General features: G+C 37.4%; 1 protein-coding gene across 2 annotated transcripts in view; it reads left to right on the top strand.

The window, feature by feature from the left end:
- The window catches only part of CDC42SE2 (CDC42 small effector 2), an 80,926-nt gene extending 53,575 nt beyond the window's left edge, over positions 1-27,351 (top strand). For both annotated transcript variants that reach the window (XM_082301835.1, XM_082301836.1), the window contains 3 exons: positions 21,494-21,595; positions 26,112-26,229; positions 26,651-27,351. In XM_082301835.1, the coding sequence (XP_082157961.1) occupies positions 21,494-21,595; positions 26,112-26,210 (201 nt within the window). In that variant the 3' untranslated portion in view covers positions 26,211-26,229; positions 26,651-27,351. The remainder of the gene's footprint in view (positions 1-21,493; positions 21,596-26,111; positions 26,230-26,650) is intronic.
- The last annotated feature ends 288 nt before the right edge of the window (positions 27,352-27,639 follow it).

The following is a 27,639-nucleotide window of genomic DNA, read 5'->3' as shown; positions in this document are numbered from 1 at the left end:
TATGAAAGAGCGACTGATAGGTATTTAGGGTGGGGAGGCCCCTCTTTTTAAAAGAGAGGTAGAAAAAACCCTGCACATGCTGCTGTATTTATCAACTGAACTGAGCACTGCGTGCTTCAGAAGACACAAATGATCTTATGGTTACTTAAGGAAATTATCCACTGATGAATGTTGTCAGCCCTAGGTTCCTTTCTGGAGAAGGAGTCATAGATACATCTAAGGATACATCTAACACTGCAATTTGTGTAACTCTTAAAAACGTGAATACAGTGAAAGAGAATGAAGCATTCAGTGTACCTTACAGCTACAGAATAGGTCACTCCCAGCAGGCACACATACCACCTTGCTGCTGAAGAAGTACTGGTTTAGGCTCCCTGTTCAGTACAGCAGTGCTGTGCAAGTTCAGCTTCAGGCTTAAAATACATAAAACTCAGGCTTTTTCATTAAATTGAATCAGCCTATCGCATTCAGTAAGCCTATGAAAGAATCATGTAAAAGATGACAACCTTAGAGAGCCCTCAGATTTCAGAGTTGTCCTACAGAGCTACATATTGAGCTGCCAGTTTAGATGGTCCAAATTCTTTCTTTTTCCTATTCAGTGCTGTTGTTAGAAGTAGCTTGAGGGAATACCTTATCAAAGGGCGCAGAATCAAATAAGCAGCAAAATGCTTGGCTTGTATTTATAAAACCCAATCTGCTTGGATGGCTTTCAGCCTGATAGAGCTGCTTTAGGTTTTTCCTTTACCTTTAAATTAGCTGCCACACATCTTAAAATATTTTTGTGATGTTCAAGTATTAAAGTGTTTACAAAGAAAACAAAGGAAGCATTTTCTGTTTATGTATAAATACCTGAACGAAAATTAACTGAATGTTTTATGATCTTTTATTATGGCTGTGAAATTTTTCGCTCTTCATTAGCTGCACTGATGCTGTTTACTTAATGTAATACTAGTTGATGACGTGGAAAATAGCTCTTTGGGGGGAGGTTGGAAACAAGAATTATGCCAGCTTTCCATTGATGAGAATGTGTCTTGCCATTATCAACATACTTGAAGAAGGATGTAATATGCTTTTAATATCTGCAGGCTCCACAGAGCTCAGGCTTTCCATTTGAACATGGGGAGGAAGTAGACTGTGCTATTTGTTGATCTGGACACCAGTGCTAGAGCCCTTGAGTTTCTTGTTTCTATTAAATCTCCAAATTTTTCAGTGAGAAGGAATTTTCAAGAGCAAAACCATGATATGAGTCACTGACAAAAGGAGCTTCCACAAGAACTAGCTGATACTGATTAGCAAAAGTTGATAGTTTTGCAAACACCCTTGGAGACTGTGCTGAAGCATTTCTAATGCAATTTTGGTAATTTTTTGGTGATTTTTTTAATGGAAGTTGAAGCTACAAAGCCGCCCTGGTATTTTTGGTGTGCCTTAGTTGTAATGTTTGGCAGGTCAGCTGTTTTATTCCATTCTGCTTTTCATGTCAGAGCAGGGAAGATGGGGAAGCATGAAGATTTAGGGGCGTTTCTACTTCCCAACAGCTAGAGGCAGGGGTAATCTGGACATTAGCCTGAGAGATGTGCACTTTTCACTGACACTGTCCGGAAGCATGCTTTGTGTTAGCGAATAGAGAAGTCAGTCGTTGCCCTGAAGCTAAGTGTTCAGCCTTTTGGCTTTAACTGCTTTTGATGTGAAAGGGAGTATTGAGACTAGAAGCTTCCTCTGCACATATCTTACTGTATTTTTATTGTAACTTTTCTGGAATGGATCTCAGATATTCTGTTGGTGATAATTCTTAAGACCAATACGCAATTTTAAAAATACGTATTTTTAAATTGATGTTTTAAAGATCTTTGCCTGCACTGACATTTTCAATTCCCAGCATTAGCATTTCACAATGCTGAAAGTTTTCCTTTTTCAGACTGTTCCTCAAACCTCTGGTTCTGCAGTTCCTGTCATGACACTTACTTTTGCATGAGATATTCATGATACCAAAGTTCCCATTTACTTAAAATAGTGCTATTCTTCACTGTTCTCAAAGATCCTGAATTCATAAGGTATCCATTAAGTCACAGACTTCAACAGGTAATCACTTGCAATTAGTTTCTTGCCTTTGTCTTCAAAGTGGCTTAGCTGATCACTCTAAAATTCTGACTTCTGTAATTCTGGGTTAATATCCTGCCACAGAGTGAGGAGAACAGAAAAGTGGAGGCTGGGCAGAAAAGCTGAAGCTGTGAACTGCACTCTGATGCAGATTCAGGGAAGTGATGACTCTCTGAACCCATTGGGTATTTTTTGTTTTTCAAATAATTTTAGAGGGTTTTTTTTAGTTACTTGGGTGTATCCTCAAGAGAGCTGTAGTTAACTGTAGCCAAAGAAAGATACCATCTCTCTTCGTGTTTACTCCCTCAAATAAATGTGTAACACTGAGTGATTTGTTAATATGCTATGCTCTGAAAGTGACTTAACATCAAAAGGGATGAGGCTCACATAGAATTTTTTTAAATAGTTTAAACTACATTATCTTTCTTATTGCAGTTGTAAATTCAGCTCGTTCAGGCTTAGAAAATAGTCTGGGTTTAGAGTATGTTGTCTTTCTCAGGCACAGGGTCTTAATAATTGCTTTTCTCTTGCTCATGGTATAACCTTTTTAGGGTGAACACAACCGCCCTTTATGTTCTGCTTGATAGTGTATCATAAAGGATTACCTAGTTCATAAGTTTTGGTGCTGGGATGCTCTCAAATCAGACTGTTTTAATTTTGCCTTATCTCTGGCAGGACTGCATTATGATTTATGTGTTTCTAACCTGCACAAGATGGTTGAAAGTTGGTATGTGTCTCCCTTATCTCCAGAGACTGAGAAATTAATTGAGACCAAATAGTGATTTGTCTTTTTAAGTTTTCCCAGACCAGCCTTTCCATCTCTGGAGCAGAGGTTCAGAGCTCATCCCATCAGGGTGAATAGGAGGCAATACTTACTGCTTGTTGCTTATCAGTGTCTGCATTCCCTCTGGTTTGCATCCATCTCTCTGAGTGGGATATGGAGTAACATAGAGTTTGGTAGTTTAAGTTCATTAAAATAAATTGTGACCTTTGAAATTTTTGTACTTACTTAAAAAGTAAAAACATTGCCCATGGGCATTGTGTCATGACTGCTGAGTGCAGGTAGATGCTCTGGAAATTCATCATTCTTTTATTCTGGCCTTAGATACCTCCAAGTAGGTTCAAGTTTTGCCTTCACTAAACCCCTTCATTTTTCTCAATGATGCCGATTTACTGTTGCCTTGCAGTTCAGGCCTGATTCGTTTGAAGCATCAACATTGCAATTCTTGTTTTACATCTGGAAGATGTCAGGCAGGTTTTTTGTAGTCCTGTATGGTGGTCCATCAGTGGCTTCAGAACTTATGACCTTAAATTAGGACAGAACAGAAAAATGGGGACATACAGGATGACATGGTGAAAAATTAATCTAATTTTAATAAAATGGAGGAAAATACTTTCAACAGGATTTATGAATAGATGTTAATTGGAGATTACATCGATAGAATTTTAGAGGTGATACCACAATCAGTTTTCAAAAAGACAGTTGCATAAAATGTAGTTATTAATCTTCACCTCATTATGTATTTTGCATAAAAATTGTCTTTTGGAGTGCTTTATCAGTTTTGTGAACTGAAAAACTGATGCTTTTAGAATTAAATTACCTAAGGAAAGCACACTTGGCTATGTTCAACTGGGAATTGGAGTTGTGTTTCAAGGGAGTGTATTACTTATAGAAGAAAATTACTCTTATGATAGATATTCTAAATGTAGGTGGCTTACAAGCTATAATCCACTTCCAGTAGATTTCTTGAAAGATTAGAGTAAAATCTATGTAGGACATGTCCTATTTAACTCTGTTTAGGACAAGTATTACTTGAAATACAGTTTTTTGTACTGCAGTTACTAAAAACACATTTAATTCCTGGGCTCTAGGATGGTGGTAAAATAATGGATTACTGTTAAAATGAGAGAATAAATCCTGCCAGGCACATATTCCAAAGAAATGTGCTAGGATATGTAAACACACACACACACACATACGTGCATGTGCATGTGTGGAGCGTACTGGATTGCTTGCATTTGTGGCAGCAGCTTGGCATTGCTGAACTTGTAAAGAGCGGAAGAAATGCCAGCACAAGAATAGGCATGCTGATCCACAGAACAGCTGGCAAAAGAGCTTACATACAGGCCTTTTATTCTCCGTGGAAGAATATCAAATGCACGTTTTCTCTTTTTAACATCAGAACTAAACTTTTGAAAATGGGATGGCTTTCGGGTTCATAATGCAAAGAAGTGGAGGTTTGCAGGAGGAAAGAAAAAAGCCGCAGTGTGTGTACTTCAGGGAATAAAGAAACAAGTTTTGTGTGTGAGAGAGAACTGTGGTGCTTAACTATTGCTTTTAAAAATTATTTTAAAACCTGTGAAAGATGTGGTCATGATGAAAGCAATGTGGATTAAACTGACTGCTGGAAAACTAGAAATGATGCAATTGAGGCCTCTTTGTATGGTTCTACCCCTAAAGAAGTAAAACATATGCCATGCATCTCACGTCAGTGAGATTCAGCTGCTCATTTAAATTCAGGAATAAAATGCCAACATTTCCATTGTTAAAGGAGATTAATGTTCCTACACAGAGAAGATAATGAAGAGGAAATTTACACCTTTTCATACATATACATCTAGATGAAAACCTGACAAAAAACTGACTGAGGCATGAAGATAGCTGTGTGTTAGATGATTTAGTGGTTAAAGAACGGAACACTGTGGGGATTTATGCAAGCTGTAAACTTCAGGTGCTTCTATGGAACAAGGACATTTTCTCTGATTTGTGAAAATATTTGTTGCATGGTGGGTTGGATTTTGGTGTTTAGTCGATTTTTTTTTTTTTTTTTTTTTTTTTTTGGTCTGTTTTGGTTGGTTGAGGTTTTTTTGTTAGTTTTTGGGGGATTTTTGGCTGCTTTGTTGGTGGGGGTGGTGATTTTTTGGTTTTTTTTGTTGTTGGTTGGTTGGTGGGGGTTTTTTTTGTTTGTTTTGGGTTCTTTTTGTGTGTGTTTTGGGATAGTCTGCTGAATTACAGCAAAACCCAACTTCCAGAATATTTTCATTGGTGCTTGCCTGGGATCTGGCTGACTGCCGAGATACTCTTGGATGCTTATTAGTAGTTTCTGTGGGGCATGTGTATAAGCATCATGATTTTCTTTGAAGGCAGCTCACCTTGGGTGTTAAGGCAAAAATTTCTTCTAGATAGATTTTAAAATGGATGATGCTAATTCTGGATTGCATGTATTTTTTCTTTCTTTTTTTTTTTTTTTTACTTCCTTGATGGTCATTCTAAACAGCTTTTTTAGATTATAGAACAAGAAGGGTTTCTGAAGGGACCAATATTTCCATGATGTAAGTGCTGCAAAGCATATGCCGTACCACTTTAAAAATGTGAGGGTGTCTTGATCATTCACAGTAAAATTACTCTCCTTGTATACTAGTAGCATGTTTTGTATCACCAAAATTATGTTTTGCAGTATCTTTGTTTCTCAGTGCCTCTGAACTAGACACCAGTGTAAGTAATGTTCACTCTGTTTAGCCAGAGAAAACAGAAGAGCTTACATTAGTATGATCTATCTTTATATGATAGGAAAAGTGACCAGGTACTCTGCAGTACCCTACATTATGTAATAACTTACGTAATTTAGTTTTCCAGAATTAGTCAGCTCACATTATTCCCCAGTGAAAAAAGAAAGAAAAATTATGAAGGGAGTGAGAGGATTTTATTTGGTATTGGTGTGTTTGTAACTTTTGTCTAAACAGACCAACAAAGCTTTCCCTTTGAAGGCTGCTCTAAACCACAACTCAAAAACCTGTTGTACTCTAGAGTTGTTTGTTGATCACTAAAATGTACATCAGGTGGTTGACTCGTAAAAGGAATCACTTTTGAACTTCCAGTTGCCAGCTCTGCAAGCTCCCTCTGTGTTCAGAGAGTCAAGCTGAATCTTTTTCCCACACTGGTACAGTAAGCTTTCCATTAACAATCCCTCTGCTTCAGCTCGCTGGAATTTAGTAAATAATTTGGTCATGCCCAAGAAGGAATAGAATTCAGCTTAGGCTCTGCAGGCATTGCAGGGGTGAGCATTACTGACAAATTGGTTTTTATGACCAAACATAGCAGACGCTTGTTTTTATAATGGCCTAAGACAAGAAATTCTGTAGGATGGTTTGTGCTTCTACTATTATCCCCGATAAACAGCCACATCTAAGTTTTGTATTGTGGTTTTATGCAAGTTTATGTGGTTTAGTTTCTTAAAAAGAAAATGACCTGTCACGATACAGTCCCTGAACACAGAAGAGTGGTCTGAAAGTAAACCTTGCTGGGAAACAATTGGGAAGGGCAGAAAGGTTTCAGTTTCTCAGTATTTTTGTGTAGTAAACCCTAAGAGGGAGTGTTGAGTGTCATGATAATGCTGAATCCTGAATTGGTTTATTTTTAGCTTTGCAGCTGAAAAATAAACACTTTTGTGCTGTACTTAGTGGAGAATATTTTGTCTTGAGTTCTGACAAATACTAGATTCATAAATGTTACTCAAAATGTATTTGCATTTTCAGTATGTATTAAAATGAACTTTAAGCTTTAAAATTATGTTTAAAATTGTCTGTATGATGTTATAGAAAAAATCAGAGTCACTTCCTGTCCTAAATTATTTTGATGTAGTATACATTTCTCCACAGTATAAAACTTTACCACAAATGAGAAGCACGTGTCAATGTCTGTTCAAGTCAGCAGTTGTAGACAATGCCTCTGTCCATGGATATTAACAGAACTTCAGGGAAATCTGGTGAAATAGTGAAGCAAGGTTAAGGCATAGAAACCATGCTGGAAATCTGGGAAGAAAATTAAATTCTTGCAAATTCTATGCCTTGATCGTGGAAGCATGCTTCTGTGTGTTATATCTGATGACAGTGTGGCATAGGGAACTGTTAAAATAATTGGATGATTGAAATTTGGCAGTTGTCTCTCTTCCAAATCAGTGGTTCAAAAGTTTCTTTTAATTGGCATACATGCCACAGTCCAGAGAAAACCTGTGTGTTAATAGAGGGTACCTGACCTGTTTCAGGTTATGAAACACAGAGTGTTGGTGGTAATACTTTAGCTTAGTTGTTGGTGTTTTTCTTTAATTTAGGAACAATATATATCTTCCTAGCAAGAATAACTATTTGGTTCTGTATTCATAGCTCTAGTTGCTAGGAAGATGGAGTTATGTCCTGTCTTTTTGGCTATCTCATGGTTCCATTTGCTGAAGAGTAAAAGGAAAAACATTTACTATGAATTATCTACACTTATTATTACGCAGCCAGTTTAGAAATTTCTGGCCTGCAGCTCTTCAGAAAACCTGATTTTGCTCTGTATGTTTATTGTTCTTTGTACTCTTCTTTCTGACTTTAACTACCAGTCACTGTAAATCTGTAGCTAAAAGCTGATGCTGGGTGTATCTTGGTTTTGGTAGAAACTGACTACACTTGTGGAACTGGGAAGCAGTTGCCCTGAAGTTGCCAGTAATGCATGAACCTGGAGGAATCTTGGGTATCTCCACAGTACTCAGCATTGCAATGCCAGAGCTTCCTGTTCAGCTGTCAAAGAACTGTGCTTTCCTATTCTTCCTGTCATAAGAAGCTCCCACACTTGGTTTTATTCTGGCAAGATCACTAGATCTGACACACTGAGAAAACCACATTATTTCCTGGATTTCCACGGTGAATCCAGCTTCAGAATTTCCAGTATTAGGCTGAAGGAATTGTATGAAATGGTATGAAAAATTATGCAAGTAGGAGACACAATAAGACAATAATAGAAAATCTGCTTTTGCAGGAATAAATTTATCATGGATAACTTGGTGCAGAAAACCTGCAAAAATAAGGAAGAATAGGCTTGCCACAGAAATTGATTAGTAAGTAAGAAGGTTCTGCTGAGCAGTATGAGCATCCAACACTCTACAAATGATTGTGTGATATGTTGTTGATACTACTCATGAGCCTAGGAGTAGATGATGAATAGTGAATGTACTTGACTTTGCAAAATTACTGTGTCTTTGTAGTGCAGCTAGTGGAACAGTAAGAAGCTATTTCTGCTACTGCTCCTGAATACTTCTTTTCAACAACACTGAATTTAGAAGAGTAGAATATGACAAATAAGTCAGGAATATGAGGTACTTTCTGGCTTGATGAAATTGAAATAATGATGATTGTTTACACTCAAGACCTGTGGAATTGTGGCATGCCCTCCGCAAGACTACACATCCAAGGGCCTGTACATGTTTGGAACTGATGTTTTCCTTTTGATGGGACACTGGACAAGGCAATAGGGATTCCTTTGTTTTGCCAAGGAAACCAGGACACTTCTTGAAAGGGCTTCCTTTTTATGTTCCTTGTTGTAATAAAATATGTAGGCTTACAGTGCTTGACTAGTTTTCCTGCACAATGACCTTTTTTCTTTACTGTCTGTCTTTTGAGCCTACAAATTTTCAATGGCACACCATGTTGCTCCTCCTTTGCTGCCATGCTTCTGTTGGAACTTGTTAATTAGCTTCCCTTCTGTCACTTGGGGATGTTTGCCACGCTTCAGACATAGGCTTTTGTGTTGCTGCTCTGTGTCAGTTACTATTCTGAATATGTCAAAAGCTGAGCAGAAAGCTAATTTAAGTCTAAGCACAGCTGCTGATTGGAACATTCCTTAAGACTTACTGGTAGACTACTCTCCAGAGATTCTTCTAGCCATGCTGTGTGTGGGCTTGATGTGTAAGCATCTCTAAAATACCTACTGGGCCATCCCTTGCTAAATTGTCTTGGCTGCTTGTTGTATTGTTTTTTTTTAATTTTGTGTATAGTGTCACCATTTCTACATCCACTAGAGAAATCACCTTTCAAATGCGTATACTTTTCATAGTATGGGAAGAACATGAGAGGCTGTTCCTGCTTCTCTTGTGTATGTTCTAAATCCTTCTTGCTTTGATGCCTCAAGAGCAAGGAAAAACAGATTGTCACATTATAATGTATTGTGGGATGCATTTTTACAGAACGACTTGCCTAAAATGAACTGATTGACAGTCAAATTTGGGACGTTTTCAGAGAGCAAGAACTGGGATGGCTACTGAAGGAAATTTGTGATTCCATACTGATCAGTATGCCTTTGGAGCAGCAAGGACAACCCCAAGACAATGCTGAGGTCACTCAGGTGACAAATGACTTAGCAAGGAAATGCCAATGGGGAAGATCACCAGAAAGGTCAGCAGTCAGGAGTGTGTGTCACAGACTGAGACACACAAAGCTGTAATGGGGTTACTTCCCTTAAAAAGGGATTTGTACAAAAAAAGAGAAAGTATCTACATTTAGAGCAAGTTCATTTTGATAAAACTTCACTGAGAAGTAAGTAGTACAGTACACCATTAGAAAACCAGGAAAATATTTAGGTATTTTGTTACATACATATATATATATACACATATATATAAACAAGAAGTTGCTGCTGTTTGGGAAAACTAATGCGAAGTTTCTAAGATGATACAGAGGTGTTTAAAAACTCATGAATTCACTATGTGTGTGTTTGTTGATTCCTGAGGATATTGGAATTAAATATTGTGACTTTGTTTTTGCCTGCAGCAGAAGTACTAGAGCTTCCAGTCACTAATCCTACTGCTAAAAAATAAACAGTGCCATAACTCATGAAAATCCATTGTATCCCAGTAAGGGAATTACAGTGAGTTGCATAAAGAGATTTTCTGAAAATACCATGTGGGCCCTGATTTATTATCGTAGTTAAAGTTGAATCAGAATGTGCAGGCTTGTGAGAACATACAGCAGTGCCTTTAGGGGTATTACCTTTAGTGCGGTGGATGCTTTAACTAGCTGGTCCAGAGGAAGTGTTAGACTTACTAAGTGATTGGTTTTGTATGGTGAGTGTGAGGATCCTGTGTCTGACAGTGGCTATCACCTGTTTGGAGGTAATATTTCAGTTTATTTTTTGTTCTTTTACTTTTCTGTGGTGGAGGTTGGTGTGTGCATATCATTCTGATGCAGAGCATTATACAGAGTGTACAGAGGAATATAGAAGGCTTGCATGTAATGTACCTTATGCAACATGTGTGCTTCCATCGAGATGCAAATGTGTTCAGCCACCTGCACACCCAGGACAAAACAAACCTGTTCATATCAGCTAGCCTTAGGAAGTCTTATTACAGCATGAAAGATAATTTCTTAACAAAACTGTTTCAATACTCTGTTCTTATGCACACCCAAAGCTTTTGTTTGTGTTTGTATCTGGGGGGTAAAGAAACATTCATTTGGTTGAGCAGGAGGAGCTACATGATGTAATCCTGGCACACATCCTCTGGAGAACTACAGCTCTCATCATGCCAGATGATCTTTCAAGTATTTCCTGTGTTCTTGCTGGGGAAGGTCAGTAAGTGAAGAGGAAGAAAGTACAACATGATACAGTTTATGGCGTGTTCTTATCAAGACTTTGGCGTTCGATTTTTGAATGAACCTGTTAGAAGTTTCCAGAAAGTTTGTACTGTGGTGGGTCCTTAACCTTTGTTTTATGTTACTATGTTTTTTGGTTACTGGGGAGAATATACAGGGAAGTCAATTGCAGCATGCTCTTCACCATCTGAAGCTAGAGACTTGTAAAGTAGTCTAGATGACAAGACACTTCTGCATGCTGTCTAGTGCAATGCGCCTGATCATAGCAGTACCAGCTAGACTTGACTTTTGCAGGGTCAGGACCAATTGTGTTCTGGGGATCTCAAAGGATGGACATTCAAATTCAGTAGGTGTTTTTGGTCCAGTGTTTGACCACCTGCATAACTGTTTATTGTATTTATTTCTTTAATCAGTGTTTTCTGTGTTGTAACTTCAGGCTGTGGCTTCTCAAACTGTCACTGTGCACCTTCAAGTCTGCCTGTCTTCTGTACCCTCCTATATAGGTAGTGGAAGACTGTTAAGGCCACAAGCAGATGTCTCTTTTCTTAAGGGTGAACAAACACGCTATTTCAGTCTCTCATCATATGTCTTGTACAGCAGAATTTTCCTCCCTTGTCCGTGTCATAGATCTGGATTGACTCTGAAGGTTCAGTGATTAACTTTGTTTTCATCTGTGCAGGCTGGTAGTAAGCATTTTATCTGAGCAACAGCTAACCTGTTGGAAGTTACTCAGCTAGGCAACTGTAAGGAGAGAGTTAATATGTTAACATTAAGTTCTGATTTTTGCTGAGATACTACAGCTGGTATCACAGACAAGGGTGCCTATGAAGGCTGGAAAGGGACTTTTCACAAGGGCAGGTAGTAATAGGACATGGGGGAATGGCTTTTAACTGAAAGAGAGTAGAATTAGACTGGAGATTAGGAAAAAAAATGCTTTACTGTGAGGATAGTGAGCCACCGGAACAAGTTGCCCAGGGAAGTTCTGTTTGCGACATGCCTGGAAGGACCTTTGAGCAACGTGGTCTAGTGGAAGGTGTTGGGAGGGGGCATGGAACTTGGGGGTAGGGATGGTCTTTAAGGTCTCTTCCAATCTAGACCATTCTGTGAGTCTACGACTTGTTGCTTTCACCATGCTCCACTGTCCTTTAACTGATTAATTATCTGTTAATCTACAGACTTCACAGTCTAAAGACATTAAAGCAGTATAGTTACTGTCCTAGAATACCACTATGATTCTTTTAGATGACTGGGGGTTTTTAATTACTTCTTTAAAAAATTATGTTAGAGACATTAAACCACCCAAAGTAATTAAAATAAAATACTAGAAAGATAAGTAAGCATGTGGACAAAGTGACAGTCAAGTTGAAAGTTGCAAATTTTAAACTTAGAATTGTACTAATGTGTATTTTGAAAAGGACAGTACTTACTAGCTAATACCAAGGAATAGATTCAGATTTACTATGTAACTTAAAGTTGGTTTAAGCATCTGGAATGGAACAAGTTCCCTTTGATGTGTGAGCTAAACACATTTCTTAAAAGACCTATTGTCTTTCAGAGTCATTTGACCTCATCTGGCAATTTTTTTCTGTTTATTTAGCAAACATAGGCTACAATTGCCAGTTTAGTCATATGATGACTAACATCATCATAATATAATGGAATATTGTGTAAACAAATCAAAAAGCTTACACTTCAAAAGATGCAAGAAGGTGGTGAATTTGCTAAAAACAAAGGAGCTGTTTGAGATAATACGCAATCCAGTTTGATGTAAAAAGTTACTAAATAGATTGATTTGATGAGCAGTTGAACTTAAAATCAATCTGGAAAATTAGATGATGTCAGCTTTACTGGCATTATAGATTCTTTTATCTTCCCTTTATTTTTGCTTTTTTCTATACATGAATGGAACTGCTAGTAGTTGTTTTGCTGAGGAGCTCAGACAATCAGATTTCATCATTGGTTTTTTTTACCACTTGAGTCAGTCAGTAGATTCCAAGTGATTTTGCTGTAAAAACTAAATCCAGTATGTAAACTTGGTAATCAGGTTATTAGATGCTAGTTGTAACAGCTCACGTTACTAAAAAACTTAGCTCTTTTCAGTCCTTCGTCTCAATTTCCTAGCTCCTTTAGCTAGAGAAATCACGAGGCATCATGAACTTTTGGGAACTTAATGAAAGCCGAGTGTGCTGGAGACCTGCTACTTACCTCTGTTGCTTAAGAGCTGGCATGAAAGCCTGTGCAGGTTTCCTCCTGTTTCTGTTCTGATGAAGCTGTAGTTTGCAAGATCGTTAATCAGTCAGTAGTCTTCAAACAATCTGCTGAAGACTGCCCACATAGGAGACTGAGAAAAATGTGTTTTAGTGAAGGCAGCAGCTTTGGTACCTTGTGGCTGATGGAGACCACAGCGTTACTCAAGAACATGATTATGCTGGGCTTAGATATCACATGTTACTGCTTTAGAATAAATCTGTCACAGAAATTCAGTGGTTTGGAGGCAGTGTCTAGCATTTCTATTTATCTTGCAATACCTTAGTTGTGCTTCTCTGTGTTCCTTCTGTGTGGGAGATGTTTTGATGTGAGGCATTTGAAACTCATAAGTCTACTCTTGCTTATTCAGAGAGTATGTGGGCTCCTACACTTCAAATGGTCATTGTCACTTTATGGTTCAAAAATTGAATTAAACACTGAAACATTAAACATATGCTAGTGCTGACTGGAATTTTAACGTTAGTCTGTATCGTGTCTTTTTCATCAACTTTTATATAGTACTTAGAGATTCTATAAATTATGGCCTCTGCAGTGTAAACTCACAGATTTAAAACAGCTGAAAAAATGAGAATACCACAATATTCAGGGAAATGTTTAGGGAAGGTGCAACCTTTCTTCTTCAAAAATATCACACTGGCTTTATGATGATCCTGTATATCCAGCCATTGGTTTCACAGTGTTAGTTTGCTACCTGATGATCTAGTTGGTAGAGATGGGTGTTAGTTTTCTAGCTTTACATGCATACATTCTTTTTGTTGTTTTTAACATGTATCAGTAGGTTCCTAATTAGGGTGGAGAGTGTGGAGAAATGTATTTTAAACACACAATGCACAAAAACAAATGCAAGGGGTACCTTTGCCCCTACAGCCCCCTTATGTAGGGTTTGATGAAAGACACTACAACATTTTTAGGCAACTTTGATGGGTCGGTATTGGGAACACAGACACATCACTCAGACCACAGTTTGTCTTGAGATACATGCAGACGTTCTGTGCATGAGACTATTTTGGAAGTAGAACAGCATGTGTGTGGGAGGAGAGAAAACTACCTCTACAGAGTGATCTGATACTTCCTATTCTGAGCAAGTACCTAGCCCTTCCTGTGTGTTATTGTCTGGAGGATCAGATGGGTGCCACAGCAGAGGGATTCTTGCTGCTGGTATTTTTTCAGGGCAGATATAAAAAGTATGAAAGGTCAAAGAAGGAAAATAAAGGGGAGGATTTCAGTTTCTCCTGTAAATATCCAGGTCCTTCATCTTGAAATGGTTGACTATCTTGACTTTGATTAAATCCTTTCCTTAGATTTCTATCTTGGGATGTTTTTTATCTTCGGCCTACACTGCTTTTGAAGTTTCAGCTGAGTTTTTGAATACAAAGCTAGCAAATGGCTCTGTTTCAACAGTTCTATCATCGAAATATCACTTTGTTCTCACAGAAGAGATAGGAAACACCTATCTTGATTGGTGATAAAGAACCAAAGAGTGAATTTGCAGATTAAGAGTTTGCTTTTTGCATTGGGTAATCGTGAAATTAGCACTAGAATAAGTGGTAACAGAAATTCTCCAAAAAAGGCTTGCTGTTTGAGGGTTATTTCTGAAACATCAAACACAGTAGGTGTGAGACCCTATGTAAGTCTGATAGTTCCTATGTAATTTGAAAAAAAATCCGTATCATATCCATATTATCAGTGTCTTCATAGTGCATCCATATAGCATGAAAACAAAATATAATGAAAACATAGCAGGTAGATACAGAGGAAAACCAGGAGCATATTCCTTGTTTGCATTTTCCCCTGCCTGTCACAGGAATGGCAGCTGTAGTGACTCTACTGGGATTTATTTTGTTTTAGGAAAGTTTGGGATTTGGCTTGGTTTAGTATGGAAAGATGTATTAGCACTAGTTCACCTCGTGTTACAAAAGGTTAGATGGTGTGGTAAAAGTTACTATATTTCATTATGTTCTAATTACCGTACTGTTACTTAAAAGTCAAGCTTGCGAAGAAGTACCAGAGAGTGAGTTGTTTCTTACTGTATTTTATTGTAATGACTGAGCTAGCAGTCAAAATTGACCCTCATGTTGTGGAGACAAGTATAAAAGCTGTGTAACTTTCTACTGTTTATGAATGCACTGTCATCCTTTTGCTTTTAAAAAAGAAAACTTCTGGAGGCAGTAAACGTTAAGTGATTATTCGCTGATGACAGAAACCCATTCTTTATAGAAACCAGCTCTTTATAGCATACAGCTGGATCATTCAGTTCTCTGCTCACCAGGGAGAGTTCCCCTGTAGGGAGTTAGCCAGTAGATTTATTAAGTCTTGAATAAGGCTTCAGAGAGGAATTAAATATTCTTTAGTTAGCATTTGCCAAGATAGATAAGCCTGTTTTATGATAGTATTCATTTAAAGAAAAGGGGAAGAGTTACCTTCTGGTTTAGCAAGGTTGCTGAGCCTGCCAGCCAACAGTAAGTATTGCTGACTCCATGAAGACAGTCCTAGCAGGTGAATGGGGCCCAGTGAAGCCTCAGATGTTCCTGCCATAACCCATTCAAATGTGGAGTGTTATTCATACCTTGATCTGCACAATCTGCACTCCTTTTAGTTTTATTTTTTTAATAGTCTGAAATGAGAAAAGAAGCTGGCACAAGACTGGAAAACTAATCTTGAAAGCTGATGCTTTTAATCTGTATCGGTTGAGATGCCCAAGTATGGTACATAGTTTTGTTTTTTCCTAATTATGTATCAAGCCAGAATAATACGTCATGAACAATAATAGTGTCTTGAAGAATAAGGGGAAATTATGACAAATTTGAACAAAAGTTCCTCTTCTACAGATAGTTAAAATGAAAGAGAAGACTTAAAAAAGGAAGGTGTATCACTTGGCATTCTATGTATGGAACACTTCAAGTTGATCTGGATCTGATTGGAAACATATTGCACGAAATCAGACTAGATAGATCAGATCAGCATGTTACATCCTTTCTAATATATTGTACTGTGCCCTACACTTTTTGGAACACAGATAAATATGGAATGATGGAAAAAATGCCTTGAAATGCATGATATATTAATATAACTTAAGTAATACAGAAATATGGTGTGTGCAATGTATTTTTATTGCATATGAAATAAGCTATATGTATATGTAGCTATATGTATAAAACTATATGTATAAAGCTATATATATAAAGCTATATGTATAAAACAGTCATTAAAAATTACGCTCATAACATTTGGGTAAATGCTAAAAAGTTGGCGGTAGGAAAGTTATACTTGTCTTGTGATAGCTTGATGATATTAATAAGCATTAATTTTTAAAATGTCTTCGATAGAAACATAACTGTGTCTGTGCTAGTTTTAGACAAGAATTATTAAAAAAAGGATTTACTACTTGTGACTTAAATACCAAGTTTTGTTATTCTGAATGTGAGGTGCAAAGATCCAACCCTGCCCCTGATTTGTTGCTCATGTAGACACTGAGGTCAGTGGGTATTCTGTTGCCTGGTTTCTTACAGTTTACTTTACTGAGGTCCTAAGATATAAAAAGCCAGGACAAGACAGAGCTGGATATATTTCTGTGTGGAAAAAAGAGTTGGCACTTCTTCTCGTTTTGTAAAGCGGAGATAAATGGGTAGGCAATAGGTGAAAAGTGCCATATGTGTGAATTTTAATAAAGAAGCATTGTTTTCAGGAATTTCATGTTCAGAATATGACAATAACACATCATCCCCTCTGAATTTCTTCAGTTTCCACCATGTATTGCTTTCTGCTTGGAGTGTAACTGTGAAAACATTCTTCATCTGCACCTGCAATACCACTTTCATTTGAGGGTTGCCTGCTGCAGATAAAATCCACACAGACTTACGTGTTGTAGGGTTCTTTGCAATGCTGTGTCTCACTTACATTTCACTTAGACTTGGATTTCTGATATGTTTGTAGCATCTATCTCAAAAAAATCTGGTATAGAATTAGCAGAACATGCTCTTCTTAGGAGCTTAACATATTCCTTTGCTTTCGATACCCAGCAAATGTAGGTTGGCACTTGACTTTGGAATATCTTCATGTGAGATTCTGGTTGACTTCACTCGCAACTTCAACTTATAGCAGGAAAATAATTGTCAGCCTCCTAAGATCTAAGTGATACCACTTAATTTTTTTTTTTAGATGTTTGAGACATTGGTGTTATTCTGCATGTCTTACCTTCTTTTTTTCTTTGAGAGGACCTCTCATGAAGAGCAGAGAGGGGTGCATGACTATGCAAAGGAGAAAAAATTCCAGAACTTGTCTTGTTCATACAGGCAGAGAGCCTGCCTAATTCAGAAGTGTTGCCATCACTTGTGAAATGGCTTGGAGCTAAAGAAGCTCAGCCCAACCTCTGGACAAAATCTGGAGATAGTGAAAAAGGATCACTTATTTCCTGAAAGCCAAAAATACAGGGGAGTAAAAAGGAAAGTTTGCATACCTCTGGACTCATCAGTGGCAATTGTGTGTTTCAAGAAACAAATTACAGTTTTGAATTCTTGCAATAAGTAGTTTTTAGAACTATGAAAAACAGTGTTTCAGTGAAATTTTTGTGGCTTTGCTGAAGGGTAGGTTGAACACATGATATAATTAGTTTAACTTCTTAGGCAAAGGTTTAAAATGGTTTAAAGTTTCGAGAAACTTGAAGGGTTAAAATATTTTGTGTGATGCAACTATTGGAGGCTTTCTGATTTCTGATCTGGTATTTCAAAGGAAATGCTACCCAGAGTAGGTGCAAAGCATCACTTGCAGTTTAAGAATAGAAAAGAACAATTTTTACTTCATTTCTATGGTAACTGAAATGTGATCCAGTTTCATTGCATCTAGTACACATTCAAAGCAAGGCTTCTTAGATGGGTCTTCAGACTACTTCATTCCTCTCAGACATTTAACACACAGACCTGCATCTCTTCTGCTTCAGTTTCAAGATCAGTTTTGCTTTTCGTGGTGTGAAGATTGCCTGGTAAGTGCTTTGCAATCCAGGTTCTGCAGCTTTTTGTCAAGTGAACAAACTAAATAAAGCCATTAAGTCATGGCAGTTCATGTTCCACTTCCAGGATCCTTTTACAGGTCTTTTCCTCTCGTCTCATCTTTGTTGTGCTCCTTGCCACCCCTTGCTCTCTTAGTAAAAAGGGAAATGCTTTGGGACAAGGCAAAGGGGAAAAAAATACTTCAATACAGATTTTAAACTTCTTTGTCCATTGGTACCAAATGTTTTAGTAACTTGACCTAAACTATCAAGAAAGATAACAGTCAAGTTAGCTAATCATAATATGAACCTTCTTCTATTTCCCTCCTGCTAGGAAAAAAATCCACAAGGAATGCAGATACAGGACACAGGACTCATTGTAGTTAGGCTGACCAAGTTGGGGCATGTATTTGTTCTGTCAGAAACATCTTGAAAACAAAGCTTTAGGTGGTACAAATAATCGTGTGTGTGTTTATGTAGAAGTTCTTTGCACTAGAGTCATAAATATTCATATATTTTATAGATGACCTTTGTAGTCACATCGCATTACTACTCATTACTAGGTTAGTAGTGTGTAAATATATTCTAAGGGTAGTTATTTATGGTGTGGTATCAAGCAGTTTGAGGTATGGGTGAAGCCTAGTGGGATTAAATTTTGCTGATCCCTGTCAGCATTTTTTATTTCTTTTTAACACAAAGTATTTTATATGTCTTCCCCTCCTGAAAGTCATTGTGATTATCTCAGCTGATCAGCCACAGCTTGTGTGGCCATGGAGAAGACAGGGGCCACTTCCCAAGCACAATGCTTTTAACTCCCAGAACACAACCAAAATCAGTCCTTCACCACAACAAATCAGTCACGCAAGAAGGCTTGTGAGCTGCACTAGGAGAGAGCATGGAAAGCTGAAGATGATAGAGGGAAATGAGTAGAACTGTACATTTAATTTCTTCCCAAGCAGGAAATGAATGTGCTGCTTCTCAGCTTCTTTCAGGTTAAATTTACTGAAGAATCAGTCTTGTGTGTTAATTCTCACTGTTTATAAAACAGTGGTATTGTGTGTGTATTCTTACAGGCCCCAGAAAATACAACTACAAAACAAAATCCGGGCAAAGCTGATATTTATGGTGTCCTCTGCAAAAGCTTTTTCATCTTTCCAGGCATGTTCCCCTACTACTTTCTCACCTGTTACATTCCTTATAAAGAGGTGATTTTTTACAGTGCTCCCCATGTCCCTTTACACACTCTAATTGGTCATTTACATTCTGGCTGAGGCTGTGTGTACAGGAACAGTACATTCTAGTAGGAGCAGCTATGTAGGAGAGCAGAACAGTTGCTGTTGGAGAGCCATGATGTGTATTAGATGTCTTGTGATCTGCTCCAGCCTGGCTCACCCTTTTCATTGGCCTCAAGGTCTGCTAGCAATGGGAGGGAATCAGTTAGTCTTCCAGTTTAGCTTCATCCAAAAAAAAGTCTGATTCGTACGCTCCAAGATTAGTCTGAAATTAAAATTGAATCATGGTAAGTGGGAACTGTTAAAGTTGCTTCAAAAGCATTTCCAGGATGCAAGCTAAAACAGTAATGTAAATGCAAGCTGGGTGCTCCTGCAGAAAAAAAAAAAAGGCAAATCAATTTTTGATTTGCTTTCACAGTGAACTGTTTTGTGGTCTTAATATAGCATAGCATTTATATACTGTTCCATAGCCCATGGAACTCACGTCACTGGGCACATGTCAGGGGAAAACAGGCTGATGGCCTCTGATGAGGAACTCACTTAAGATAAGGGACATAGTCTGATGGCAGTGCAGTTTAACTAGTGGTTACTGGTTGACTAGCTGATGATTAGTGGAGAATCACTTACAGTCATTCACAAGATCCAGCACTCTATTACTGGCATGCCAGTGATCTTAGCAACAAGTTAAGGAGTAAAATAAGTTTCACAAAAAAAGTTTAATTGTCTGCAAAATTCATAAACAAGAAAAGAAAAATCTAAAGTCTTTGGGTTTGTCTACATCTTCTCTGCATCGAAACTCTACTAAAATGAAGAAATCATGGATGTATTGTTTAGGTATATAAATTTGGCTGCTATTTTTTTAAAAGGGGGAGAGGGGCAACTGCTGCAGACATGAAACAATTTTGAGTGTTTTAATTAGAGCAGTGTGTTTTCATACAGCTGTCTAGATCATCTTTCTGTGTCAACATCACAGCATATTACAGGACTAGATGGTGGAAATGCAACTTTTTTTACAGCCAGACTATTTTATTTGATTGATTTTGTCAAGTTCATTGGAATTAGAGAATTCACTAGTAGTTTTAGCATAGATCAGATAATTGTATTTAGCTGTTTCTACAGAATTTTATGTGTTCCTCCTCATCCCAGCTATTCATAGCATGCAAGAAGGTACTGAAACCTACTGAAATCTGGTTTTTGTAATAGGGAAAAGGTGCAAGATAGGATTAAATGTGTTTTGTACTTGCTGGCTAAACCCTGTGATGTATTCTCGTAGTTGTGGGCTCTGATTCATAAAGATTTCATCTGTAGCTATTGGAATAGTAGCTAGCCCACTCGAGGCATGTACCTTCGTGTCTTGAGTCTGTGTGGTCTTACAGTCTCATGGGCAATTAGAAATAGAAGATCATTAAAAACGAGACTTAAGTGGATTTTAAGGTAATGGGAAGGTTTCACTTGAGCTCAAGTAGTTTGTTAGCTGTTAAACTCTACTTTGTACAATATGCCTTAAACTGAGAGGCTGATACTGTGTTTTGTGGCTTTTTTTTTCCCCAAGTACAGGCATTTTTCAGAGTATGGGCATACAGTGACTACACACTGCATGAATTGCTCTGTGTAAGCTCCCTGGCTCTGGCCTAAGAAATGAGGAGAGGCTTTTATTTTTTTTTCGTCCTTTAGATGCAACGCTCAGCTGGAGGGCAGACAACCAAAGCAGCTTCAATTAGAGAAGGTCTTTACTGCCTCTAATGTTTTTGATTGCATGTTATTAGATTACTGAAAATTGAAGCTGTGACTGTGAAAATTGGGAAGCAGCGGTTAGGCAATTCTTGCTTTCTGTCGCACGGGATAGGAATCAGAAGAGTCCTTAAGCTGGCATTTTGTCTTACTACTCTGCTGCACCCCTTCAGCTCACAGTCGAGAATCATGCAGACTGGAATTTATCTTGAGTATGTGGGTTCAGAGTTCGGTAAAGATACGTCTGTGTCTAACCCTGATCAAACTCAAGGCACTGTTCTGGACATAGCCATGAAGTGTATTACAAATAGTGACATCAGGGCATGCAGAGCAGAAATTTCCTAAGTTAGTGGTTTCATAGACTATTCTAACATGCTTTGATCCTTAATTCTTGTTTTGAATGACTAAGCCTCAAATATGATCTGTCCCACCATGATTTAAATACAAATACAGGCAGAAGTTACTGTATGAAACATTGCAAATACCAGTTAATAAATGTGGAATTCAGTAAGGTTATTTACAAATGTTTTGTTGGCATAAATGTTAGGAGTGGTATCCATGCTTGTCTGCTACACATCCTCTTAAGTAAAAACTACAGTAATACTAGTGTCTTGGGTTAACCTCAGAATTTGGTCTGTGTTTTTTGAGTCTTCTGAAAGATCTTATATGCAAATATAGGATATGCAATATCCTATAGATGGTTAAGTTCTACATTTATGGCACATACTGGTTTTGCCTTTTCAATGAATCTCAGATGTTTTCTTTGCCTTCCTTTCAGAAAAGACGACGGCGGATTGATCGAAGCATGATTGGGGAGCCGACAAACTTCGTTCACACAGCTCATGTAGGATCAGGAGACCTCTTCAGTGGAATGAATTCAGTAAGCATGAGTGGATGAACATAATTTCATACTAGACAGAATACAGGAACACTGTATATGTATATTGTAGCTGAAGCAATGAGTCTTTCAACTATAAGAATGAATCTGAGGAATGACCTGATAGCATTTTAATTCCAAGTCCTAAACACTTACATACAAGAATATGGAATATAATTGTTTTAATTCCTGTATTTACTGATAAAGCATTTTAGATGCTCTATAAATGATACAGAATACTTGTTAAATTAAAAAATCACTCTGATTACATGTATGAACCAAAATAGATGTATACTTGAAAATATACTCAGGTTTTATGTAGAAAACTCCAAGTGCATTATAGTTGACTAGATTTCTTCCCTTAAATGCCTCAAGCTGTTCTAAATATAATTTGTGTAAAACTCTAACTTACCTCAGTTTATGGTGCACACAAATTTATTTTTGGGTGTTGTTGCTGAGCTTTTTGTATATTCTGTAGCCCTGTTTGCAGTGTGAATTATTTCCAGAGCAAGCAGTGTCACAGGTAAGGTTTTGTGGCTTCCTGTAGAAGATAGGAACAATAAATATTTTTATCTCTCTGAAAGTGAAAAACAGAGGCTAAGATAGATAATGAAAAAGAGCTTATGGAAATAGAGCTTCAAATACAGCTTCAAATTTCTGTGAAATGTCAATCTGTTTCTAAGGTCAATAATACAAAATATAGAAAATGGTTGTATGCATATTAAAAAATACTTCTTGACTTCAATAATCATCTTTAAAGGAAAACATATTTGGAGATTACAAATACTTGTTGAGAAAGAGCAAAAATCTCTGTTAGAGGTATCAGAGCTAAATAGAAATAGAATCAGAGCTAAAAAAGACAGTTTTAATGTAGGGAAGGGAGGTTGTTCGTAGTTTCAACTAGTTTAAGTTGGTCTTATTGAGATCAGACAAAAACTTTAGTAACTCAGCATATAAAGGGGAAGGACAAAGCTAGAAAATTTGACATCAAAAAATACACTACATTTTCCCAGAAACAACATGGTAGTCTGGAAATTATTTGTACTGAAAGCTCTGTAAGCAAGTTAAATGGCCAGACACAGATTCAACTTGATAAAATCTAGTTAATGCCAGTCACTTATTTAATGTGATACAGTGCATTAATATTTACAACCAGTGTAAATTGAAATAATAAACTGATAATAATGTGAGCAGCTTGTTTGATTTTTCTTTTTTTTTTTTTGAAGTACAGCTTTTGCTTTTTAAATATTTGTTGTTTCTCCTGTGGGAAGCTTCCTCATTCTCACAGCTGAGCTGCCCCATGAGAGGTTTGTGTAGGTGGCCTGAAGCTTTATTTTTTTCACTTTCCGCCTGTTTGCCCTCACCTTTGTCTTGCATAATACCCAATTTATCTCCAGATAGCAGATAATCATTATTGTCTCTCTACATAAACTTTTTCATTTTGAATGCTTGTAAGTAGCTCTTTCTGTCTTTTTTGTTGTTGTTGTTTGGATAACGTGCTGCATCAGTGACCAGAGAAATTCTTCTGATCCTAGATAGAAAGTGTATGTATGTAAAAAATAATCATTCCTGCTCCCCCTGCTTCAGAAGCTCAAGTCTCTACTTTTTCACACTGCATATTTTCTGCCTCTTCTGTGGTGGTCTCCGTGTTCATTTTTTGCAGTGTAAATTCTGGGATTATGGTGTTAACCTTCATATGTTTTTCTGCTGCATAATTTACTTTATAGTATGGACATTGTATTCCTTCAGGAACCTCTTAGTGCCTTCTTCTTCTAGATAGCTTAGGTGAATACCTGCAATTTAATTACTTTTTCCCATTTAAATTTGGTTCTTTGTTCACTTTGTATCTGCCCTGTGCCTTTTTTCATCAGCATTATTATTTGTATAAATCCTTAAGATTCCGACTGAGTAGTTTTCTGACTATTCAGAATATTTCTGGAATATTTTGCTTTTTTGTTTGCCTTCTCTGTAGAGTGCCTTTCTCCTTTGTCAAAGGTGTACTTAAACAGCAGGAGCCCTCTGTGCACTGTTTCTTTTTCATTCCCATCCCTTTTTTCCCTATTTTGCTTTCATAATCCATAGTGAAATCTCTTTCTTCTTCTTTATATTCTTCAGTTTGGTCTTTGATTTCATGTATTTCTTGTAGTTTCCCATTGTTTTCTTTCTCAAGGTCTATCTGTGCTATTTCTTAATTCTGAAAAGGAGGGAAAGAAAAGGAAATAAGGAAATTTCAAGAGATAAATAAGCAGCACAACAGTTGACATGATCCTTAATGGGTACAATCCTCTTTCCCTTCCAAAATGTTTAAAATCTTTTAAGTCACATCTAAATTAGACATAAGAGACAAGAACCTTGCTGTTACATATCATCAAAGAAAGGCAATGGCCTTTTTGGGAAAGAAGAAAAAAAACTGCATTTCATAGTGCTTGTTCTTGTTGCTCAAACGGCCTCAGAAGGAGGGTGCTTCAGGAGGAAGCCTACAAATGTTAGATCTTTTTTGCTCAGCGATTTTAACATTGTATGTCTCCTACAAAAGTTTTCATATGCAAAATAGCCACTGAACTGTTAATGCAGACCAGTTTCATTTGTTGAATTCTGTTTTAAGGGCAACAGTCTCTGTGTTTGAGCCTGATACTTCCTTATGCAGTAACACAAACACTTACATGTGTGACTCATGAACCGTATGTGACTCATGAACTGGGGAAATTATTCTAACCTTTAAAAAACTCCTAAAAATTTACACCTTAACCTTGCAATTTGTGCTGATTTGCTGCTCTCCAGAATTATCAAGTCTTGCGAGCAAGTTGTCAGGCTGAAAGGTGATGTGGCCTGGAGGTTTTCGTAGTTCCTTTTCACTGGAGTCAGAGTTCATTCAGATAAAATTAACAGCATCCTATAGTCACTCTTCTGAATGCATTTACATGTATATTAATTATTTTCTGAGGAAAAAAGTATTGAATTCAAACTTCGTTTTTTTCAGTTGGCAACAAAAGATGCTTGGGTGAAGAAGATGAGCAGCTTGGTAAAATGTGAAAGTTCTTAAATACGTCCCCGTGCACTTCTGCACACTCTTTTACTGAGCTTGTAGTCTTTGATGTCAGATGCACTACAAAATTGGCTCTGAACACTTTTCCCTGGAGAAAAATGAGATTGTAATATTGCTTTGCTGTGGCTATATCACTTATTTCAGCAAAAGGCCAAAGTATAAAATGGTTTTACATTGCACTGCTTAAATAAATAAAAACAATCTTCTGCATAGCCTTCCAAATGCCATATTGCTGAAGATAAAGATCAAAACAACAGGCTCTTTTGTCACATAAGTTTGAAAAACTGTGTGGAAGAATGAGTTTGCTGATTCATTTTGTACGTGTGCATGTGTTTTGCTTGCTGGCGAAAAAAAGGGTACTTCTTTTTCCTTTGTAGACAGGGAAAATGTCGTGCAAGCTGCTTGGAAATATTTCTCCTGTGCTGTTTTAATACAGCTTTCCAGTGATGTTTTTAGGTCTCTGTGGAGGAGGAGCGTAGATGAAATAATTGCAAGTGGTGCCCTGCAGGCATAGCCTTGAATGAATGTTATTTTCCGCTCATTGTGTAGTTGTTATGTATGCTCTGGGATGCAGAGGAAAAAAAGGGCCAAACCTTTAAGATTCGAGTTGTCTTCCTGCAGGCACTTGGACATGATTATTTTGACTCATGCAACACAAGCAGGAAAGAGCTATGGGCTCCTTTTCTTTTTGGTGATAGAGGCAGTGAAAGTCATAGTGGGATGTGCATGTCTTGGAAACGGGGGGCACAAAGCATGTGTCTTTATGTATTTATTTGCATCAGGCTAAAAATACCGTCAAATCAGCTATGTTCAGGGAAGCTGAGAATTACTATGGTTTAAACAACAAATGCCCTCCATTTAAAGGAACAGTATCAATTAAAGAAAGCATTGTATGTTGTTACATAAATAGATAAATCAAAAACATTCCACAAACCAAAAGGTTCTTTTTGATTTAGAAAATCCTAGTTTAGCCCTGTTTTAATGATCTGAAATTAGACATACAGATATTTGTAAGTTGTCCATTATACTTTTAACATAATGATGTTAACTTCTCTGGTGTATCATACTTGCCAAAGAACATTTTCCATATAACAAGAATTATATATTTATAACAATAAATTATAGTTTATCAGGTGGAGTCCATGCCAGTAAGAGACTTGATTTTTTTGTTGTTGTTTTTGATTAATCAAGTGGGTCAGTGAAACCCTGAATCAGCCAGGTTTTTTTGGGAGAGAGGAAAAACTTTTGCCTCAGCACCAGTTCTTCCATCTCTTCCACTGCGCTACATGCCGAAGTTACATTTCAGCAAGCCTTTGGTGCATATGTCCTCATGCAAAAGTAATGTAGCTTTACTGGTAATAAAGGAGCACTTGAAAACTAAACCTAGAAAAGAAATAAAATTAGAAGCAAGAAGATGTCGTAGCTCACTGTCTTTCTTCTTTCCTCTCCCCTCCTTTTTCTTTCTATGTCCAGGTCAGCTCAATTCAGAATCAGATGCAATCCAAGGGAGGTTATGGAGGTGGCATGTCTGCAAATGTTCAAATGCAGCTCGTAGATACGAAGGCAGGATAACCTTGGGGATACCTTTCCTGTGAGTATTGTGCTCTACTTTTTAGGCACTGTTAGAACAGTAGGAAGAACAATCGTACTGCTTCATAATTGCCTCCCTATAACAACCTGTGTCTTTATGATGACCAATTTAAAAATTCTCAGTAAAAAATTAGGTATCTTGTAAGAGTGTTAATTTTTTACAGAATGGACAGGAGATTGTTCTGACTCTATCAGTCTGTCCTTAAGTATGTTTTAACCAAGATGATATTGTAGACTGATCTTTGCAGGTGAAGTTAGTTGTAAAACAAATCTCAGAAGAATTTTGTGATGTGATTATGATACCATTTGCAGTGCTTCTATAAGATGTATGGTGTTAAGTCAATGTACAGCAGTATTACAGCTGGAAACCGGTCACTCAGAATGCTCAAAACGTGGTTTAATGCGTGTTTTCTGTCTTTTAGGTTTATGTGAGTTCCTGTATCTTCTTTCCCGTGTCCTCCCTTTTGCCTTGGTGACTGCTTTCTGTGCTCATGACAAGAGAAGTGATGGCTCATTGTTCACCCTTTGTGATTAGTCCAGTGAAAAGTTGCTGTTCTGCTCTGGTGATGCCATTTATCAGATTGGTCCGACTGTGCCTTTTAGTGGCATGCACGCATTGGCCTCTACCAGTATCATGGATGTAGATTACATGTTTAGGATTGGTTGTCACTTTTTAGTTGTGTTAAGGCAAATTAAAGCACCAACCTTAGCTTTCCTCATTCCTCAGAAATACTAATGCACAACATTCTGTTGCTTTTTAGTCTTTTAATCTTTTCTCCACTCAAATAGTTTAGAAATGAATGAGTTTCCACTAATGTCTTCAATCACCTAATGTTCATTCATTTTTGAAAGGTCTGAGACCTGCAAGCACAAATAATTATTTCATACAAAATCAACAGAGTAGATGACCGCATGCTTTGTGAGGTTGCTTTGTATGGTGGTCTGCTTGGTGCTAAAAGAAAAAAAAAATTGCTTACTGCAGATGTGAAAAATTTTGCTGTGGCACCAAGTCATGCCTGTTTCTGAAAAAGGACTTATAACTTAGCTGCTTCAGAGTTATGTCTTTATTTTAGTTTTTATGCAATTGGTCTTGAAATAATAAAGAGAGAGCTTGCATTCATAAGGCATTTGTTGTAAATGTTCAGTATATTTATTTTGAAAGAGCTGACCTTCAGACTGTAAAGCAGTGTAGTACCGTATCTAAGTGTTGTGGAATCGCTTTAGTCTATTTAACAGAAGAGCAACATGTTTGGCTGCTTCTTTTTCTTTTTACAATTTTTCTTAATTTTAACCTGTACGGTCATTTCCAGTAGCAGCATGTCAGACTGCCTGCAATATTGGCTGAAAAGTTTAGTAGACCTTTCTAAGTAGTTGGCAGTTTCGGTGTACTAAATATTTAGGGGCCATGGAA

The sequence above is a fragment of the Coloeus monedula genome (assembly GCF_965178545.1).
Source record: "Coloeus monedula genome assembly, chromosome: Z".
NCBI classification, from domain to species: Eukaryota; Metazoa; Chordata; class Aves; order Passeriformes; family Corvidae; genus Coloeus; species Coloeus monedula.
Note: the sequence above shows the minus strand (reverse complement) of the source record. Positions and strands in the feature narration are given on the sequence as shown.